The sequence below is a fragment of the Corythoichthys intestinalis genome, chromosome 9 (assembly GCF_030265065.1).
Source record: "Corythoichthys intestinalis isolate RoL2023-P3 chromosome 9, ASM3026506v1, whole genome shotgun sequence".
NCBI lineage: Eukaryota > Metazoa > Chordata > Actinopteri > Syngnathiformes > Syngnathidae > Corythoichthys > Corythoichthys intestinalis.
In genome coordinates this window covers 23,669,000-23,692,143 of record NC_080403.1, presented here as the reverse complement: position 1 = coordinate 23,692,143, position 23,144 = coordinate 23,669,000, and the positions used below count along the sequence as shown (strand labels likewise).

At 41.7% G+C, this 23,144-nt stretch overlaps 1 protein-coding gene across 2 annotated transcripts in view; it reads right to left on the bottom strand.

Annotated features, from left to right (window-relative positions):
• Positions 1 to 20,973, bottom strand: part of LOC130922133 (rho GTPase-activating protein 40) — a 44,782-nt gene extending 23,809 nt beyond the window's left edge. Inside the window, exon 1 of one of the 2 annotated variants that reach the window (XM_057846683.1) lies at positions 20,889 to 20,973. In XM_057846683.1, coding sequence (XP_057702666.1) covers positions 20,889 to 20,962 — 74 coding nt within the window. In that variant the 5' untranslated portion in view covers positions 20,963 to 20,973. Of the gene's footprint in view, positions 1 to 4,269; positions 4,705 to 20,888 lie in introns of those variants that run through there. The other variant, XM_057846682.1, reaches the window with a different exon arrangement.
• Between the last annotated feature and the right edge of the window lie 2,171 nt (positions 20,974 to 23,144).

Sequence of the window (23,144 nt, the reverse complement as noted above, 5' to 3'; positions counted from 1 at the left end):
CTTTGAGAAATGGCTTTCTTCTTGCCACTTCCATAAAGGCCAGATTTGTGCAGTGTATGACTGATTGTTGTCCTATGGACAGACTCTCCCACCTCAGCTGTAGATCTCTGCAGTTCTTCCAGAGTGATCATGGGCCTCTTGGCTGCATCTCTGATCAGTTTTCTCCTTGTTTGAGAAGAAAGTTTGGAAGGACGGCCGGGTCTTGGTAGATTTGCAGTGGTCTGATGCTCCTTCCATTTCAATATGATGGCTTGCACAGTGCTCCTCGAGATGTTTAAAGCTTGGGAAATCTTTTTGTATCCAAATCCGGCTTTAAACTTCTCCACAACAGTATCTCGGACCTGCCTGGTGTGTTCCTTGGTTTTCATAATGCTCTCTGCACTTTAAACAGAACCCTGAGACTATCACAGAGCAGGTGCATTTATACGGAGACTTGATTACACACAGGTAGATTCTATTTATCATCATCGGTCATTTAGGACAACATTGGATCATTCAGAGATCCTCACTGAACTTCTGGAGTGAGTTTGCTGCACTGAAGGTAAAGGGGCCGAATAATATTGCACGCCCCACTTTTCAGTTTTTTATTTGTTAAAAAAGTTTAAATTATCCAATAAATGTTGTTCCACTTCCCGATTGTGTCCCACTTGTTGTTGATTCTTGACAAAAAAATTAAATTTCATATCTTTATGTTTGAAGCCTGAAATGTGGCGAAAGGTTGCAAGATTCAAGGGGGCCGAATACTTTTGCAAGGCACTGTATAGCTGTAACTCTTTGTTTGCTGAACATACTATGATCTCATCACTGCAACTTGTCAGGGTGGAACGATTCAAATGCGTGAGAAAGTTTCGATTAAACACTTTCTTTAGAATTTGAATTGCTTTTAAAAAGGTGCTCGATTACCCGTTTCTCTGCTGATTAATCAACACTGTCTCAATTGCTGCGTGAACAGTTCAGACAAAAGTGGAACATGTCGAGCAAATAAAGTATCAGAAGTGATTTGTACCTTTTATTTCTTTGTTTTACCTTTGAAAGTGGGACAGTAATCTAGTCCCTTGAAGGACAGTGGTCACTACAGTCTATTTAAAAGTTATAGTTAGCTTAAATTGATATTGAAAACACCTATTGACGGCAATAGACGTCCAATTCATTTAATCTGGTAGGGGATCACTTCCAGCCCTACCATGTTAGAATATTTTGGACGTCTATTGCCATTAATGTCAGACATTAACAAGAGTTAAGCTATGTGAGGCATTTGAGACACAAACAAAAAACAAACAAAATAATAAATAAATAAAATTCCCAGCGCAGAATACATACGGGCCAAACTTAAATTTTTCTTTATTCTTTCTTTTTTTTTTTTTTTTTTTTTTTTTAAACCTGTCCTGTTCAGCTGTTTGACACAGAGAATGGAAGTCTAAGTGCCCGGATTCTGAACAGTTTTAATGTTTCACATTGAGAGTCTGACATACTCCCATTGTGATCATTCAAAATACCTTTTTATTATGACAAAGCAGCGAACAGGAAGGGATTATGGGGGGACAGAAGAAAAGAAATACAAGAGAAGAAAGAAAAGAAACACATACACAAACAACAACAAGAAATACATTGAACATCTAAACTAGTTACTAATATGCTGGTGCTATCGTCAGCGAGATGTATTTCCGGTTTACACCATGTGGGGGCCTATTGGCCAGTGAAAGAGGAGAATGGGGGTGGGGGTGTCTATAAGACTATAAACTAAGTGATTGAAAGGGGTAGAGTGTACACAAATCAGTTCTGTGATCTAGAACCCAGTAATCGTGTGAATCTCTTATGAGTGAAAGCCCGTTGGCGACCAACCCTACGCCGCCGCATCGCCAATCCCGGCACCGGAACCCCCAACCCGAGCATGCCCTACCACATCCAGCAGCACGCAAGCCCCACCGGGCGCGCGACAGCCACGCAGACGGGCGGAGAGACCGCGCGGGCACCAACCCAGGGCCACGGCCCACACCCAGCCAGCCCGGGGAGGGAGGGCGGGCGGGGGGGCGGGGGGATCCATGCGCAGCCCATCCCTCCTCCAACCGCCCAGCAAAGGAGCCACCGTCACCCCCCCCCGGGACCCAGGGTGGTCCCCCGGGCCACCCGCGCGCCCATCAACCGGCCTTCAGGGATGGCAGGAGGGGACGCATCACCAACCCCACGCCTACACCCACCCCCGCCCGCCCACCCGGACCACGAGCCACAGCCCCCCAACCGGCACGGCACGCCACGGGACCCCCAGCGGCCCACCAAGCCCCAGGCAAGGCAGGGTCCCCCGCCGGTGCAGGCGACACCCCGCTGATACACCGGCGCCCAGCCAGCGACCCGCGACGGAGCGCAGGGACGCCCAGCCAGAGAAGAGAGGGGAAGGCGGAGGCAGGAGAACGCCCAGGGACTGCCATGGGGCGACGCAAGATCGGAGACCCGACCCCCCAACCCACTCCCGCGGCCGGCAGCCGAGGCAGAGGGGAGGCCACACCCCGGGAGCCACGCCATATATTCTTTCTATTACTCCTAGCTTTTTATTTTAATTGGCTTTTATTATTATAATTATAGTTTTCTTTTTTACTTATTTCATTTTTTCCCCCAAAATGGATCCGTCAATTAATTAGTTAATTTACAAACAAATATATATATATATTTTTCATTGCCCATAGCAAAATACATGCAGGCAACAATAATACTACAATTTGTTGTCAAATAGGGGCCGCAAAATATTGTCCCGCGAGCCACAAATACCACCTGGGCTGCAAGTTTAAGACCCCTTCCCTACATGAATGTGGTAAAAGCATTTTTTTTTTTTTTTTAAATCCTAATTAATGCATGAAAGGCTTAATCAATGCAGGTCCTTTTTAGTCAAGGGCGTCGGTTTGGTCTCATCATTGGTAGGGACAATATAACAGCATAACCTGCATGTACACTTTTTGCTGGGGACGGGACATTAATAAGACCGAAAAGATTATTGAACATGGCTACATTTCTCACGAATATAAACCTAACTAATTGATAGGCTAAATAATCAAGGCAAAATACATCTGTATTGACTTATTCTAACTTTCATATGTATTGATTCAGGTGATACACTGTTCCATTCAAACCTTTGTTTTCAAAAACTACTAAAGAAACAGTTTGAAAACTTTCAGTATAAATGGCTGGATTTATTTAGCAAATTTAGATTTCAATATTTGAACATTACTCAAATTGTATTGAAATATACAATAAATACAAACTTGTTAATAATGTCTTAACTATCCAGGGATGCAAAAAATAAACAGTTGTCTTAAGACCACTCAACATTGTTTAGAAATTAATATAGCATATAATATATAAAAATATACATTAGAAATAACACAAAAAAACTCTTGGTCAGGGATAAACAAAAATAATTAAAAATTCAGGCTTCCTTCAGGTAAGACACTACTGCTTTTGTCCACGAGCACAGCCAAACTCAACAAAAAAATGAAATCTCCTTCGGCCTGCTTTAAAACCACATAAATAAAATATAAATGAAAGGGGAGAAAGGGTTAAACGTTGGTTCACTACATTTCTTACAGTTTAACGTTAACAGTAGAAAATACATACAGAAGGACACTTCTTTCTAAGCAGCTTCCTATTCAAGTTTAGCTGGTCAGCAAATTCACTCAGTTTAATGTTATGCTAACGCTGATACAGGTCGGAGTTTCAGTAGCAAAATTACTGGTGTGTTCCCCACCTCCACAACATTGATGTCTTTTTACATTAAATACAGTGGCTGCAGCTGGTCGAAAAAAAACAAAACTCTCTTCGAAGGGGGTGGAGGCGGCGGCATGGAGCTGGGGCTGTGAGTACGTGTGTGTGTGTGTCATCAGCCAATCAAACGTGCATTTGAGGGGGAAAAATGGACTGGCACACTCAGGAATGAAAAGGGGTAAATGTAAGTCTTAACATAATGAAAATAATTCACTTAATAATGGTAGGGTCAATTATATCCTTACAACTTATGGGGAGACAATCTAAATTACCAATATAACTGAAGTCATTATGTAATGCAAATAAGGTTGCCTTAAAAGTTGGTGGGGACAATTTGAGCATCCTGAAAAGTTGGTAGTGTTCAGTCCCTACCGCCCCTATGCAAACCTACGCCCTTGTTTTTAGTTAAAGAAAAATGAACACTTGTATCATCCCTTCACACTTCTTTTTATGTCTAAAGCTGGTGATAAACATTCGCCATTCAAATTGAGTGACTATTTTTTGAAAATTTCCTACCTCATTATCTTTCGTGAGGATGCTTTGAATTTTTTTATCCTCACAGGTTTCCGTGTAGGAGCCAGCCTGAAATTACCCCAGGCGGGTGAAATAGTGGGTCCCATTGCTCTGGGCACCATGATCTCCTCCCTGCCTCCCATGTCCGCAGCGGCCAAAAAATCCAGGAATTAAAGTAGCTCGTGTGGAGCGAAGCTTGAGCGCACACTGCTTTCCTGAACAGCGGTGAGAAGTTGCTGTGAAGCTCAGCTGGGTTTTTGTGAGCTAAGGTACTGGAGCGAGACGAAAATGCGGGTTGGGAGGAGCCGTGCCTTGAACCAAAAGGCATTACCTGACCTCTCCTCCCTCTGAGATGACACACCCCAATAGCTGGCACTTGAATTGACAATAATTGTAAAAAATCTAATGCTACCTTTTACTGAATGTACTCTAGAACATTTTGTTATTGGGGTGAGAACTTTTGTATACTACTATTTGTTATGGAGCCTTGGCAAAGGATAGTTAAAGTTACCTTTGGGTGCAGTCATCGGCTCTATGGGATGTACTATACCTATAGCAAGTGTTTCAAAATCATCTTTGCCGCAGGCCACATCGTAGTTATAGTTTCCTTTAGGGGGCTATCTAGGGCTGCCACAATTAATCGAGTAATTGGCAACTAAAAGATTAGCAAATGAATCGACATTTCGGTTAAAGACATTGTTGAGCTAAAAATGGTCATGGTCATGATAATAATTAGTAATACTAATATTGTTAATTTTTAAGTCCTTTAATGGCAAATATTATTTCTAGTCCAATATGTTTCATTTTTTATTTATTTTTATTTTTAAATGAAAAAAAAAAACTCTTTTTAAAATGTATTTACGGTAATTAATTAATTAAAAAGGGGAAAAAATGTAAGCATGTGTTTGTTTTACAACAACAACAAAAAACTAGAGGAAAAAAGTAAATATTCTTTTTCATTTCTTTTTTATATAAAAACAAATAAGAAAAAAAATCTCAATATTGTCATGATTTTTTTCAATTTAAATGTTTTAATATATTGATTTCATTCTTTAAAAATGTAAACACTATATTTTTATTTGTTATTTACTCATTTTAAATAAAGAAAACAAGTGTAATACAATAAATGTGCTCCTTTTTCTTTCATTTTTGTATTTTTTCATTGAAAAAAGGGAAAACAGAAGATAGTCTTTTTCTTCTTTTTACAATTTTTTTTTTTTTTAAGTAATGCAATAATAAATATTCTCTAGTTGTCTTCAATCTTTCAGTGAGGACTACAGAACATGTAGTTGATGCTCATGATTTACTTTTGCAAGCCAAACGAAATGTCAAAGCGGACTAGACCTGGCCCCCGGTTCTTGTGTTTGACACATGCGACCCCGTGGGACACAGTGTCCCTATCTCTAAGATTAGATGAGTCTCCTCACACATTAATCAATGATCTCTGTTTAAAAATCCGAGCCTTGTTATCAGGCTTGAGTCTGAGTGTTAAGTTAATCATACAGCTTAAAGCATAAACATTGTGTTTACCCTCTCAATATCTCACACTTGGATAGAAATGGCCTCATTTAATAAAAAAAAAAAAAAAAAAATATATATATATATATATATATATATACAAAGAAACAACCGCCTCATTTGTTAAATGCTTAATTAACAGCATTCACAAAGACATACCTTACAGCTTAGTTGCGCTTCCAACATACCTGACAGTTGGTGTAACAGAAAAAGAGGTGTGGAAAGCAAAAGGAGGGTAAAAGGTTTTGCTTGTCACTCAAGCACAACAGGTCTGTCAGCATTGGCGCATGTGAAGAAGACCCTGGGCACAATCACTTTCAGTCTTACCTTTTATTTAGAAAATATTCTGCTAGGTATGTTTAACTAATTGGCTGCCATTGAGGGTAATTTTGACTGGGAGGGTTGACAGAGATGGAATGAGTACCCCAGTCAAATTGGATTGGACCTGTGCCAGTCCTCCCAGTGGAATGAGTGAACACGTTTTTTTTCATTATTTTTTTTTTATACAGTACTGTATGTACATTATTTCTGCATGACGAAGCTAAGTGTGGCGCAATACAAGCCAGAAGTAAAATTCAAGCAGTCTGTATTGTATTTCAATGGGAATTTGAATGAAACCACTGCAATTTTCATAGGAATGTAAATTTGAAAAAATATATTTTTTTTATTATGAAAAAAAAAAATTCATATGAAAAAAAAGTAATACATTTACCTTGATTAACTGTCTTGGTTTTAAGTGTTGTTGTTGTTGTTGTTTTTTTAATAGAACAAAGGTAAAAGTAAATTAATATTGAAGTGCAAAACAACATTCGACCATATCATCAATCAATAAGTTGGTAATGTAAAAATGCAATATAAATATTTTTTCTCCCCACATTTTGGTTCACTATTCACAATTTTGTGTGTGTTTTATTTTTTCTTTCATTTTTTTTCTTTTTTAAAAACATTAAAATATGTTAGAAAATGCCAACATAGCCCAGTCTAAATAAATCTATTAAGTTAAAGTAATAACCGTAAATCCTCAATTAGTGTCAAGGGATTACAGAGGAGAGATACAAGTTTGTGACTACGCTCATTACCTTAGTCACTTATATAATTGTGCACTGCATCAACTAATGACAGACAGCAATGTATATAATGACAGACAGCAATGTACAGTTATGCCTAAGCCTGAACGATATATTGTTTAAACATTGCCATCGCGATGTGTGCGTGCGCGATAGTCCCATCGCAAGGACGTGCGATATTTTTTATTTTTTTTAATCCACATACACCCTGCTTTCTGCTCTGCGCAGAGCCTCACACCCTCCCTCTCCCAGCTCTTTGAACCTCACAGTCACTGCAGCACTTGCTTATTAAAGTTAACGATGCTGGTATCTTTGATCTTGCCAAAGAAGCGGACATCACAGTGCAGCAGCTGTCAATCATCGTTTAACTTGTTAAACCGTTTCTGCAAGGAAGCCGCTTTGGAATGAATGTGTGTGTGTGTGTGTGTGTGTGTGTGCGTGTGTGTGTGTGTATGTGGAGACGTTTGAGACATATAAATTAAATGCCAGAAGTGATCATGAGGAGTTTGTAATTGCTACATGTCCACTAAGAGTCACAGCTAAAGTAGATAAACAAAAGTAATTAATAAAGCCAAGCATTTTTCTACTACAGTACTTTATTCTTGTTCAAAAATGATTTGGTTGGACAGTTATGTTTAAAACTGATCATAATTATTACATTTGAAGTGCTTAAAACCATTTATTAATATATATATACATTTTTTAAAATCATACTTTGGGGAAAAAGTGAGAAAAAAACATGCCTTATATGTACAGTGCCTTGCAAAAGTATTTGGCCCCCTTGAACCTTGCAACCTTTCGCCACATTTCAGGCTTCAAACATAAAGATATAAAATTTTAATTTTTTGTAAAGAATCAACAACAAGTGGGACACAATCGTGAAGTGGAACAAAATTTATTGGATAATTTAAACTTTTAACAAATAAAAAACTGAAAAGTGGGGCGTGCAATATTACTCGGCCCCCTTGCGTTAATACTTTGTAGCACCACCTTTTGCTCCAATTACAGCTGCAAGTCGCTTGGGGTATGTTTCTATCAGTTTTGCACATCGAGAGACTGACATTCTTGCCCATTCTTCCTTGCAAAACAGCTCGAGCTCAGTGAGGTTGGATGGAGAGTGTTTGTGAACAGCAGTCTTCAGCTCTTTCCACAGATTCTCCATTGGATTCAGGTCTGGACTTTGACTTGGCCATTCTAACACCTGGATACGTTTATTTTTGAACCATTCCATTGTAGATTTGGCTTTATGTTTTGGATCATTGTCCTGTTGGAAGATAAATCTCCGTCCCAGTCTCAGGTCTTGTGCAGATACCAACAGGTTTTCTTCCAGAATGTTCCTGTATTTGGCTGCATCCATCTTCCCGTCAATTTTAACCATCTTCCCTGTCCCTGCTGAAGAAAAGCAGGCCCAAACCATGATGCTGCCACCACCATGTTTGACAGTGGGGATGGTGTGTTCAGGGTGATGAGCTGTGTTGCTTTTACGCCAAACATATCATTTTGCATTGTGGCCAAAAAGTTCAATTTGGTTTCATCTGACCAGAGCACCTTCTTCCACATGTTTGGTGTGTCTCCCAGGTGGCTCGTGGCAAACTTTAAACGAGACTTTTTATGGATATCTTTGAGAATTGGCTTTCTTCTTGCCACTCTTCCATAAAGGCCAGATTTGTGCAGTGTACGACTGATTGTTGTCCTATGGACAGACTCTCCCACCTCAGCTGTAGATCTCTGCAGTTCATCCAGAGTGATCATGGCCTCTTGGCTGCATCTCTGATCAGTTTTCTCCTTGTTTGAGAAGAAAGTTTGGAAGGACGGCCGGGTCTTGGTAGATTTGCAGTGGTCTGATGCTCCTTCTATTTCAATATGATGGCTTGCACAGTGCTCCTTGAGATGTTTAAAGCTTGGGAAATCTTTTTGTATCCAAATCCGGCTTTAAACTTCTCCACAACAGTATCTCGGACCTGCCTGGTGTGTTCCTTGGTTTTCATAATGCTCTCTGCACTTTAAACAGAACCCTGAGACTATCACAGAGCAGGTGCATTTATACGGAGACTTGATTACACACAGATGGATTCTATTTATCGTCATCGGTCATTTAGGACAACATTGGATCATTCAGAGATCCTCACTGAACTTCTGGAGTGAGTTTGCTGCACTGAAATTAAAGGGGCCGAATAATATTGCACGCCCCACTTTTCAGTTTTTTATTTGTTAAAAAAGTTTAAATTATCCAATAAATGTTGTTCCACTTCCCGATTGTGTCCCACTTGTTGTTGATTCTTGACAAAAAAATTAAATTTCATATCTTTATGTTTGAAGCCTGAAATGTGGCGAAATGTTGCAAGATTCAAGGGGGCCGAATACTTTTGCAAGGCACTGTATCTCTTTCCAATGCTAAATCTGAATAAATACATTGAGCACACACGCAAAAAAATAAAAATTTGGGGGGCGGGGTGCGCAACTTCGCGGTTTTTCACTTATCGCGGCGGGTTCTGGTCTCCATTAACCGCAAAAAACGAGGGATCACTGTACACTGGTCATTGTGAGTCATCCAAAGTCTTTCCAAACAGCTGTTCAAGTCATCTAGTGAAAATTTATTAAAAAAAAAAAAAAAAATATATATATATATATATATATATATATGTATATATATATTTGTTTTTTTAAAATATCGCAATAAAATATCGCAAACCCCCAAAAAATCGCAGCAATAGTTTTTTCCCAATATCGTTCAGGCCTAGTTATGCCCGATAATATTTGGACAGACACACAATTATCATAAATTGGGTTCTACATTCAAACACATTGGACTTGAAATAAAATATCGAGACCGGAATTGAAGTGCAGAATGTAATGTTTGATTCAAGTGGTCAAACAACAATATCTGACTGAAAATTAAGGAATTGTATACATTTTCTAGAAACATCACATTTCAGGGGCTCAAAAGTAATTGGACAGTAAGGCATAATCTAAAACAAAAAGGTTTGTAGTCAATATTTTGTTGCACATCCTTTGGAGGCAATCACTGCCTGAAGTCTAGAACCCATGGACATCACCAAATGCTGGGTTTCCTCCACCTTGATGCTTTCCCAGGCCTTTACAGCAGCAGCCTTGAGTTGTTGCTCGTTTGTGGGTCTTTCCGCCTTAAGCCTAGTCTTGAGCAGCTGAAATGCAAGCTAAATTGGGTTGAGGTCTGCAGATTGACTTGACCATTGCAGAATTTTCACTTCCTTGCCCTAATAAACTCCTGGGTTGCTTTAGCTGTATACTTTGGGTCATTGTCCATCTGCACTGTGAAGCGCCATCCAATTAACTCTGCAGCATTTGGCTGAATATGAGCTGAAAGTATATCCCTGTATACTTTAGAATTCGTCCGGCTACTTTTATCTGTTGTAATGTCATCAATGAAAGCAAGTGACCCAGTGCCTTTGGAAGTCATGCATGCCCATGCCATTACACTCCATCCCTCGTGTTTCACAGATAATGTGGTGTGCTTTGGATCATTTGCCGTTCCCTTTTTTCTCCAAACCTTCTTCCCATCATCCTGGTACAGGTTTATCTTTGTTTCATCTGTCCATAAAACACTTGGCCAGAAGTGGGCTGGCTTGTTGAGATGTTTTTGGCAAAGTCAAGTCTGGCCTGTCTATTCTTGGGACTGATGAATGGCTTGGACCTTGTTGTGATCCCTCTGTTTTTACGTTCATTCAGTCTTTTCTTTATTGTAGACTTAGAGACGGATACGCCCACTTCCTGGAGAGTGTTCTTCACTTCTGTAGATGTTGTAATTGATTTTTCTTTACCACGGAGAGTATTCGGCAATCATCCGTCACTGTTATCTTCCATGGACGTCCAGGCCTTTTTGAATTGTCAACCTTACCAGTGCATTCCGTTTTTCTTAGAATGTACCAAACTGTTGATTTGGCTTCTCTAAGCATTTCAGTTATCTCTCCTATGGATTACTTCTGTTTTTTCAGTGTCAGTATCTTCTGCTTCACCTCCATTGTGAGCTCCTTTGAACGCATGATGTGTGGTCACAACAACAGCTTCAAAACGCAAAATGACACACCTGGAATCAACTCCAGACATTTTCAATACTTAAATGATGACAGGTTACCGAGAGAGAAGCCTTCTGAGTCAATTACAGCCCTCAGAGTCAATTGTCCAATTACTTTTGGTCCCTTGGAAAAGGGGTATCAAGAGTTTAAGGCGCTATAATTCCTAAACCCTTATTCTATGTATTGTATTTCGTAATGTGTTTTTGTGAACAGCTAAAATAACAAAACTTGTGTCACTGTCCAAATATTATTGGGCCTACGTATATACGAGGGGCATTCAAAAAGTAATGCACTCAAGTGCATTGCTCGTACAGGATTTTACCAATCTTGTTTATATTTGGCACAAACATGATAGGACACACCTTTTTGTGATTGTTATATGTTTTTCTTATTTTCAGATTTTTAAAGCTTAAACTAGCTTCCAAAATGGCTGCCCCTCTTGAAGCTCGTCAGAAACAAAGAGCTGTAATCGAATTACTTTTTGCAGAGGGAGAAACCCCTCTGACCCCTGATCCCTCATTACTGGAGATGAAACATGGGTATACCATTTTGAACCTGAATCTAAAAGGAGATCAGTGGAATGGCGTCACCCAAATTCACCACAGACCAAAAAGTTCAAGGCCCAAAAGTCAGATAGCAAATTTATGGCCACCCTTTTTTTGGGATTCTCAAGGTGTAATCCTTGTGGATGTTTTGCCGAAGGGGAAAACCATTAACTCTGAGGTATACATTGAGACTCTTAGGAAGCTCAAAGCAAGAATTCAACGTGTTCGGCCCAACTTGGACATGGCAAATATGCTCCTCCAGCATGACAATGCACGTCCTCACACAAGCATCAGGACCATGGAGGTCATCACTTCATTTGGATGGACTGTGATACCACATCCTCCATATTCTCCTGATTTGGCACCGTCAGACTACCTCCCCTTTAGTCCAATGAAAGAAGGACTCCGGGGCAACCGATATGGCAATGACAATGAAGTGAAAACTGCTGTCAAGAATTGGCTTAGAGATCAACCGGCTGAGTTCTACAACACTGGTATACATGCCCTTGTTCATAGGTGGACTGTAGCTCTTGAGAGAGGTGGAGACTATGTGGAGAAGTAAAAATGTAATCCTCACACATGTACCTTTCTTTTGATGTATAATACATGTTGCTATTATAATTTGTTTGTACATAATAAAGTTGGGTGCATTACTTTTTGAATACCCCTCCAGTGGGGCAAATAAGTATTTAGTCAACCACTGATTGTGCAAGTTCTCCCACTTGAAAATATTAGAGAAGCCTGTCATTGTCAACATGGGTAAACCTCAACTATGAGAGACAGAATGTGGAAAAAAAACAGAAAATCACATTGTTTGATTTTTAAAGAATTTATTTGCAAATCATGGTAGAAAATAAGTATTTGGTCGATACCAAAAGTTAATCTCAATACTTTGCTATGTACCCTTTGTTGGCAATAAAGGAGGCCAAACTTTTTCTGTAACTCTTCACAAGCTTTTCAAACACTGTTGCTGGTATTTTGGGCCCATTCCGCCTTGCAGATCTCCTCTAGAGCAGTGTTGTTTTGGGGCTGTCGTTGGGCAACATGGACTTTCAACTCCCTCCACAGATTTTCTCTGGGGTTGAAATCTGGAGACTGGCTAGGCCACCTCAGGACCTTGAAATGCTTCTTACGAAGCGACTCCTTAGTTGCCCTGGCTGTGTGTTTGGGATCATTGTCATGGTGAAAGACCCAGCCACGTCTCATCTTCAATGCCCTTGCTGATGGAAGGAGATTTCCACTCAAAATCTCTCGATACATGGCCCCATTCATTCTTTCCTTTACACAGATCAGTTGTCTTGGTCCCTTTGCAGAAAAACAGCCCCAAAGCATGATGTTTCCACCCACATGCTTCACAGTGGGTATGGTGTTCTTCGGATGGAATTCAGTATTCTTTCTCCTCCAAATACGAGAACCTGTGTTTCTACCAAAAAGTTCTATTTTGGTTTCATCTGACCATAACACATTCTCCCAGTCCTCTTCTAGATCATCCAAATGCTCTCTAGCGAACCGCAGACGGGCCTGGACGTGTACTGGCTTCAGCAGGGGGACACGTCTGGCAGTGCAGGATTTGAGTCCCTGGTGGCGCATTGTGTTACTGATAGTAGCCTTTGTTACTGTGGTCCCAGTTCTCTGTAGGTCATTCACTAGGTCCCCCCGTGGGATTTTTGCTCACCGTTCTTGTTATCATTTTGACGCCACGGGGTGAGATCTTGCATGGAGCCCCAGATCGAGGGAGATTATCAGTGGTCTTGTATGTCTTCCATTTTCTAATAATTGCTCCCACAGTTGATTTCTTTACACCAAGCGTTTTACCTATTGCAGATCCAGTCTTCCCAGCCTGGTGCAGGTCTACAATTTTGTCTCTGGTGTCCTTCGACAGCTCTTTGGTCTTGGCCATAGTGGGGTTTGGAGTGTGACTGACTGAGGTTGTGGACAGGTGTCTTTTATACCGATAATGAGTTAAAACAGGTGCCATTAATACAGGTAACGAGTGGAGCCGCGTTAGACCTCGTTAGAAGAAGTTAGACCTCTTTGACAGCCAGAAATCATGCTTGTCTGTAGGTGACCAAATACATATTTTCCACTCTAATTTGGAAATAAATTCTTTAAAAATCAAACAATGTGATTTTCTTTTTTTCCCCTCCACATTCTGTCTCTCATGATTGAGGTTTACCCATGTTGACAATTACAGGCCTCTCTAATCTTTTCAAGTAGGAGAACTTACACAATTGGTGGTTGACTAAATACTTATTTGCCCCACTGTATACTATTATATATAATTATTATCACTCCAGAAAAGTGTCAGTTATTTCTGTCATTTTCCCAAACAAAGATAGACAACATCTATAGTAACCTAAGTACCTCCAGGATCCATCCCATTGCTCCACTTACCCTTCCATCCATCCTACCATCTGCCTCTATGCCCACTCCTATCCAGAAACTCACCCAATTTTCCCCAATATCACACACTCAACTTCCAACAATTATGTCTGGAATGAAAACTGCCACCTGCACCCTAGATCCAATTCCCTTTACTTTAATAAAAGATTGTCTCCCCGTGATCTCCTCAATTATCACCGACATCCTTAACACCTCCCTCTACTCTGGCTCTGTCCCACAAACTCTCAAACTCCTTGCCATCACACCCATCATAAAGAAATCTGGTCTAGACCTTGATATCCCAAGCAAATATCGCCCCATCTCCAATTTCCCTTTTCTGTCTAAAATTCTGGAAAGAGCCGTCGCCTCACAACTCAGAACCCACCACACCCACAATGACCTGTTTGAACTTTTTCAATCTAGCTTCCGCTCACTGCACAGCACCGAAAGCCATTGTCGAAGCCATTGTCAAAGTAACCAACGATATTCTCCTCGGACTCTGGACATCTTACCATCCTCATCCTCCTGGACCTCACTGCTGCTTTCGATACAATCAACCATACCATCCTGATCTCCCGATTAGAATCTCTACATATACCTGGCACTGCACTTCCCTGGTTCTGCTCCTATCTGACCGACAACAATTCATCAGCATCACCAACAGCACTTCCCCTTCTGTTCCCTCACCACCAGGTGTCCCCCAAGGTTCAGTTCTTGGTCCTCTCCTCTTCATTCTTTACATCCTCCCACTTGGTCAGATCATCCGTATATTTGGACTCCAGTTTCACTGCTACGCTGACGACATCCAAATTTATATCTCCACAAAAAACATCTCGCACTGCATCGAATCCACACTTCACAACTGCCTCGGTGAAATTAAATCCTGGATGCAAGCAAATTACCTTCAACTTAACAGTAACAATCGGAAATAATCATCATTGACCCTGCAGCTCACATCAAAGACAGTCAATTTTCCCTCACCATCAGCAACTGCACCCTGCCTCTCGAACACATTCCCGTAACCTCAGTATCATTTTCGACAATAAACTAACCAGCACATCAACCACATCACCAGAACTGCCTTCTTCCACCTCAAGAACATAGCCCGTCTTTGCCCCTCCCTCACCTTCTCTTCTGCTGAAACCCTCATCCATGCGTTCATCACCTCCAGACTTGACTACTGTAACAGCATTCTTTTCGGTTTTGCATCCAAACTCCTTAATAAAGTACAATATATCCAGAACTCTGCTGCACGCCTCCTCACCCGTTCCCCCTATAGGAATAACATTACCCCCGTCCTCCACAAACGGCACTGGCTTCCCATCTCACACAGGATACAATTCAGAATCCTTCTCACACACAGTGCCTTGCAAAAGTATTCGGCCCCCTTGAACCTTGCAACCTTTCGCCACATTTCAGGCTTCAAACATAAAGATATAAAATTTTAATTTTTTGTCAAGAATCAACAACAAGTGGGACACAATCGTGAAGTGGAACAAAATGTATTGGATAATGTAAACTTTTTTAACAAATAAAAAACTGAAAAGTGGGGCGTGCAATATTATTCGGCCCCCTTGCGTTAATACTTTGTAGCGCCACCTTTTGCTCCAATTACAGCTCCAAGTCGCTTGGGGTATGTTTCTATCAGTTTTGCACATCGAGAGACTGACATTCTTGCCCATTCTTCCTTGCAAAACAGCTCGAGCTCAGTGAGGTTGGATGGAGAGTGTTTGTGAACAGCAGTCTTCAGCTCTTTCCACAGATTCTCCATTGGATTCAGGTCTGGACTTTGACTTGGCCATTCCAACACCTGGATACGTTTATTTTTGAACCATTCCATTGTAGATTTGGCTTTATGTTTTGGATCATTGTCCTGTTGGAAGGTAAATCTCCGTCCCAGTCTCAGGTCTTGTGCAGATACCAACAGGTTTTCTTCCAGAATGTTCCTGTATTTGGCTGCATCCATCTTCCCGTCAATTTTAACCATCTTCCCTGTCCCTGCTGAAGAAAAGCAGGCCCAAACCATGATGCTGCTACCACCACCATGTTTGACAGTGGGGATGGTGTGTTCAGGGTGATGAGCTGTGTTGCTTTTACGCCAAACATATCGTTTTGCATTGTGGCCAAAAAGTTCAATTTTGGTTTCATCTGACCAGAGCACCTTCTTCCACATGTTTGGTGTGGCTTGTGGCAAACTTTAAACGAGACTTTTTATGGATATCTTTGAGAAATGGCTTTCTTCTTGCCACTCTTCCTTAAAGGCCAGATTTGTGCAGTGTACGACTGATTGTTGTCCTATGGACAGACTCTCCCACCTCAGCTGTAGATCTCTGCAGTTCATCCAGAGTGATCATGGGCCTCTTGGCTGCATCTCTGATCAGTTTTCTCCTTGTTTGAGAAGAAAGTTTGGAAGGACGGCCGGGTCTTGGTAGATTTGCAGTGGTCTGATGCTCCTTCCATTTCAATATGATGGCTTGCACAGTGCTCCTTGAGATGTTTAAAGCTTGGGAAATCTTTTTGTATCCAAATCCGGCTTTAAACCTCTCCACAACAGTATCTCGGACCTGCCTGGTGTGTTCCTTGGTTTTCATAATGCTCTCTGCACTTTAAACAGAACCCTGAGACTATCACAGAGCAGGTGCATTTATACGGAGACTTGATTACACACAGGTGGATTCTATTTATCGTCATCGGTCATTTAGGACAACATTGGATCATTCAGAGATCCTCACTGAACTTCTGGAGTGAGTTTGCTGCACTGAAAGTAAAGGGGCCGAATAATATTGCACGCCCCACTTTTCAGTTTTTTATTTGTTAAAAAAGTTTAAATTATCCAATAAATGTTGTTCCACTTCACGATTGTGTCCCACTTGTTGTTGATTCTTGACAAAAAAAATAAATTTCATATCTTTATGTTTGAAGCCTGAAATGTGGCGAAAGGTTGCAAGATTCAAGGGGGCCGAATACTTTTGCAAGGCACTCTACATATACATATACATAACCTGGCCTCTCCTTACCTCACAGACCTTCTCTGTCCCCACAACCCCTACCGTCACCCCCGCTCATCTAATGTAAACATTCTCGCACTCCCCACACAAATAATACACCGTACTTGGGGGGACAGAGCCTTCTCCATTGCTGCCCCTTCCCTTTGGAACTCACTCCCCATCCGTACCTGTTCAGATCTTCCTACATTCAAAAAATTGTTAAAAACTCACCTTTTTAAATTGGCTTTTAATTTATAATTCTTTTCTCTATTGTTTTGTACTGCTCATTTTGTGTGAGGCTTTTCATTGTTTCAACTGTAAAGCTTCTTTGAGCACTGGTAAAAGCACTCTATAAATAAAATGTATTATTCTTATTCTTATTCTTATTATCATCATAATTATAAACTGCTCCAAAAAACCTACAGGAACATTTTTAATCAGAGCATAGCAACCTATCAGTTAAACTTCTGGGACACTGATCTGGTCTGTTCAGAAACAGAGGGGTGTTGTTAATCAGTTTCAGCATCTTTGTTGTTAATGAAATCAACAACAGGTGCATTAGGAGTCAAACAATATGATGGCCCCCAAAACAGGAATGGTTTTTCAGGTTGAGGCCACTGATACTTTTTCTTTCCTCGTATCTTTCGGCTCTTTTTTTACTGACTGAGTTTCTACTGCTGTAGTTTTTCATTTGGGTTGGATCAACATCTCTGTTGATAGCATAGTGCCGTACCTGGACACTACAGAGGTTGCACACACCCTCCAGGATGGGACATCAATAAGTGCTGTTACAAGAGGGTTTTCTGTGTCTCCCAGCACAGCCTGAAGAGTATGGACTCAGGATATTCCAGGAGATGTACAGTAGTTACTCCAGTACCCCTTTCCCACTGGCCAAAAAACCCGTGTCAACCTGCTAACAATCGGCTTTTGGTGGCAGTGGGAAAGGTGCAGCAACCCGCTTCGACCCATGTCAATCAACCCGCCAAGCGACCCTAAAATCACCTCGGCTCTGATCGCCATGCAGTGTGAAAGTAAAACCCCGGGTTAACAGTCAACACGCTAATCTACGTGGTGACGTACGCTAGTGCGTGATGCGTCATAACAAAAAACAAAAACCATGTTCTCTAGCCTGGATCCACATACGGCGAACAGTCGGTGTAGCAGCGTTAGCAATAGCCATAACAGATGAAACAAAGGCTCTTCTCCTCCTTCTGTTACGTACACGTCTCCTTTCAATTTCAAGCCAAAATTAACGTCGCCTACATTGCCTCAGCACAAGCAGAGTGTTGATCCTTTGCTGCATTTCGACCATTTTGAGGGCTGTAAAAAGCATGAAAACAGAGAACACAAACGGAAAGGAGGCTTCTATGTTGCTCTGCATTGTTTACTTCCTTGAACTGAATGAATTCGGTCGCACTTGTCGAAGCGCATCTTAGCATGGTGACGTCACAAACCTTACACACGGCTGAGGAGGGGTGGGAGGGTTAGACGGGTGAAAAAAGAAAAAAAAAGACACGGCTTTTTTTTTGTCAATGGGAAAGGTGCCAAATGCCAATTGCTAGTGGGTTGCATCGGCTTGGAAAAACGCGCGTTGACCCACTAGTTTCAGTGGGAAAGGGGTACAGGAGAGCTGGACAGGGCTGTAGAAGGTCCTTAAACCCTCAGCAGGATCGGTATCTGGTCCTTTGTACAAGGTGAACACTGCCAGAGCCTTACAAAATGACCTCCAGCAGGCCACTGGTGTGAATGTTTCTGACCAAACAATCAGAAACAAACTCCATGAGGGTAGCCTGAGGGCCCAACATCCTGTAGTGGGCCCTGTGCTCACTGCCCAGCACCATAGAGCTCGACTGGCATTTGCCATAGACCACCAGCATTGGTAACTACGCCATTGGCGCCCTGCGCTCTTCACCGATGAAAGCAGGTTCAACCTGAGCACACACGACATATGTAAAAAAAAAAATCCGGAGATGCCGTGGAGAACGTTATGCTGCCTGCAACATCATTCGGCATGACCGGTTTGGTGGTGGATCAGTGATAGTCTGGGAATGCATATCCCTGGAAAGATGCACAGGGATGGAAGGATGTGGGGGTGGCGTGGCTCAGTGGTAAAGTACTTGTCCCCCCCCAACCCCGAGGTTGTGGATTCGATTCTCCGGCCTGATGAACTCGTCTCCTTCAGCAAGATACTGAACCCCACGTTGCTTCTGGTGCTTTGTCACCAGTAGGTAATGGCTATGTAGTGTAGTGTAAAGCGCTTTGAGGCCTTGAAAGGTGGGAAAGCGCTATACAAGTATAACACCATTTACCACAGACCTCTACAGGTTAGATAATAGCACCACGGCTGCTATTAGGTATTGGGATGGAATTTTTGTCAGAACCTATGCTGGTGCAATGGACTCATGTGGCTAGAGCAGGGGGTGGGCAAACTATTCCAGAAAGGGCCGCAGTGGGTGCGGGCTTTTGTTGCAACCCATTAAGAGGACACCTTTTCAAATATCTGGTGTTTTACAAGTGCAATCACTGGATTGCAGTTCAGCGTGTTTCACTTCTGCTGAAACCTCGTTGGTTAAACTGTCTGTGCTGGATCAGTTGGAAAAAAGACCAGGACCCACTGCGGCCCTCGAGGAGCGGTTTGCCCACCCCTGGTCTAGAGTATGCAAGGAGTTAGTGGAGGATGAAGGATTTGATACCACTGAGTGGCCCAAACACAATAGAATAGCTCTGGGACATTATGTTTAGTTACATCTGGCTCCGCCAGGTTGCTCCTCTGAATGTCCAGGAGCTCAGTGATGTCCTGATCCAGCTTTTTGATGAGATCCACAGGACACCATCCATCATCTCATCAAGCACGTGGGGGCCACACAAACCACCGAGAATCACTTTGATACTAATATAACACCTACTAATTATGAGGGAAGATTCTCAAGATAAAGTTCCCCTTCGTTTAGATCTCATGTGTTTTCGAGGTGTTCCTAGTTTCTGTGGGCAGTGTATACATACTGTGACGACTTGGCTTATCAGTAAGACACTAACAGTAGCTGCTGAATGCAAACGATGTTAAACGTATGGCTGAATACTGTCATAATGTCTGTCTACATGTGTTGCTGCCCCGTTTGTGTTCAATACAAAAAGGGTTGTAAAACTGCAAAATGGATGGCATTTATTGTTAGCATTAAGCAAGCGGACTGATTTTTTTTTTTTTCCCCACAAATAATCAGTAATTTTAAGGTAAAGTCAATAAAAGAGTTTCTATATTCTGCTCTTTTGGGTATATTTAGTTATTAGCAGTTTTATAACAGACGTTAATTGTTTGTGATTTTTGCTAATTACTGCAGGGCTCGGTCCCTTTTCACCCAGCAGTGACAAAGGATTATTGTAGTCACAATAGGGTAAAAAGTTCATAAAAAAGAAGTTAATCACTTGTGATGACGCATTTGCAATTATACCAGAGAGTCCGATTAAACAATGAAACTTTGGAATGTGTTACAGTTAAAAAGAGGTCAAAATGAAAATATGACAGTCAAAGAAAATGCTAAAAAGCGATAAGTGAATTAAATATAAATTTCATACTGGCTGAACAATTACACAAAATATATCCTATATGAAGCGATTTTTAAGATATAGTTTTGATCAAATATTTCAACTGGAAATATGATTTTTGAATTGCCTCCACAATGCATTCACACAGGAAACTACAGCTGCTCAGAGAGAAGAATAGAAAAATGTCACAAGTGGTTTCTCTAACCCAGGGGGCAACTTGATACCGTTAATAACACAAAGTAACCCCAGCTTGGCTCTGTCAAGGAATACAGTAATCCTCTGGAGAAAAAAAAAAGGTGCTTGTGTCGAAAGCGAGGCAAGGTTTAATCCTGGTGGAGGCATTCCACCGCAAGCTTCTTAACCTTTAGAGAATGAAAGCCACTCATGCATGCTTGATCAAGGCTTGCTTGAGAAGGATTTGTAGACTGATACAAAAATGTGCTTTGGATCACTACATCATTTTGCAAAATAACTGCAAAGGAAATGTTCAAGTTTAACACTAGTACAGTAGGAAAATGATCCTACCTGGCCTTGGCCCGCCCGAAGCCCCGGGCCGAGAGCAGGAGCAGGGCCACCGAGCCACCTCTCCCCCACGGCATCCTACTGACACTTGTGGCGGTCCCCCACAAACTGGAGGAAGCTGCGGCCGCCTGCCACTGGCAAGCTGTTTCCTTGCAATCTCTTCAGCGCACAAAAAAATATATAGAACAAGGACGGCCCGTCACTACGTCGCATCCTGGAGCAGGAAAAGGGGGCTGCGTGAGGTGCAGACTGTTTGAATGGACAGCTGCATGACCGAAGCGGACAGCTGGACGCGCAGTTATGCTGGTTAAAATGTTCAGTATAAACAGAAACAAGTTGACTTATTATATGTAATGGTTGACTCAATACTGAAGTTAAGAAGCTGCATTAGACCTTAGTGAAACTTTGAATCTATCAGTGGTGATGAAAAAAAGAAACTACTCGTCTTGACTCATTCACTGCGATTGACACTGATATATAACAAATCTACTTGAACTGGGATGACTGGCATTGAGTGATGCTGTTTCACTGCCATTGAAGCCCCCCATACCTTACACTCATGTGAGGAAAAGACAAGACCTATCATTTGTGACAATGGAGACACTACACCCAGCATCCAAAATCCAGCACAATAATTCATGTCCAATTTCAAATTTGTCGCCAAATTGTCCAATCTCTGTCAGGAGCTCTAGAAGGGATTATAAAAGGGGATTAAACTTTGAAACAAACTCGTGTTTGGTAAGAAATGCAAAGCCATGTGAGTTGGGCTCAGGGATATAAATAACGCTGTTGTCTGGGGACAGGACTACGCACAAAAACTTGGGAGGTTGCAACCACGTAAAGTGTGACGTTAGAAAAGAATTTTGAGACTTCAGCTCAGCGAGTAGTTTTGCTTTAAATTTTTAGCAATCCATCCATGTGGATAAGGCATGGTAACAAGTAGGATCAGGTAGGTCATCAGGTTACAAGGCTATGGTTCTTGGGGGGGGCAATACCACAGAGATGTCATGGTGCGACGCTGACCATCAACTCAGTGGCAATTTGCCCAATCACCTCCTGGACCTTGGGTCTTACCACAACAACAGATTGACACAAACAGGCCAATCTTTTTGAGGGTTTAGCTTTCCTCACCAGCTTTCGTTATCAATTTTTTACTGTTGTTCTGAGCAACCATTTCCCCCCAACAATTTCCAGACCACTTTTTTCTGTTAAAGAAACCTTGACATGCCAAAAACAATGTCTCCACTCTCTCCATACAAGATAAGACAAGGGCTCTCGCTTAAGCCGAGACCTCCGTCGCCTCCTTTGACAAACTGACTTAGCTAACGTATACAGGGTAACAGCAGGAGAGAGTGCTGGAGGAGGCCAAAGCACATTAGAGTGTATGACCCTGCAGACGGCACGTGACAGCCAGATCGGCCTCGTGCCCCGCTCATCCACAATTCGGCCACGCGCGGTCAAAGATGAGGGTAGGAGCAGGAAAGTGGAGCACACTGGAGAAGAGTAAGGAAAATAGATAAGAGAGTCACAGTTGACAGAGAAGGCTTAGAGTGGCGGTTAAAGACAACATAGATTGCATGGTGTCATATTTATGACTGGGCATTTTCCCCACATGCATTCCACTCAGTCAACATGTCTGACTTGCCACATTCTAGCATGAAAATATCAAAGTCTGCATTTGTAACTTTTAGATGAGATCTTACTGTATGTTTCCCCAACTTTGACATGAATAATAACTTGAATGACGATACAAAAACATGATTGAATATAAATACTACCTAGCTACACTATAAGTAGCGTTACAATATTATAACAACTTCATTTATTGAAAGATACATCTAATAACCGATAGGACAGAAAGAGGGAAGACATATTTGGGTATGACAGGACAGGGTGAGTGCGTAAGCAGTGCTACCAATGTGCAGTAGATAACCCAGTATTAAAACAAATCGCCTGAGAGAATTAGTGAGTCGACATTTCAATATTCACTGTGTCATTGTTATTTCTAGCTCCGCCAGTTATGTATCGTATTTATAGATGTCCAATCCATTTGAACTGGGAGAGGCTGGCAGCAGACATTAGGTGCCAGACCTCCCAGTTCAAATGGCTTGGATGTCTATTGCCATCAATGCCACCCAGTAAGATACTGAATGCTTCATGTCACACCAGCAACAAGTTGCTCAAGGAAGTAAAAACTGGACAAGTGAGCCATACAATCGAAAGGGCGCAGTCGCAAACACAAACTAGATGCCACCCAAT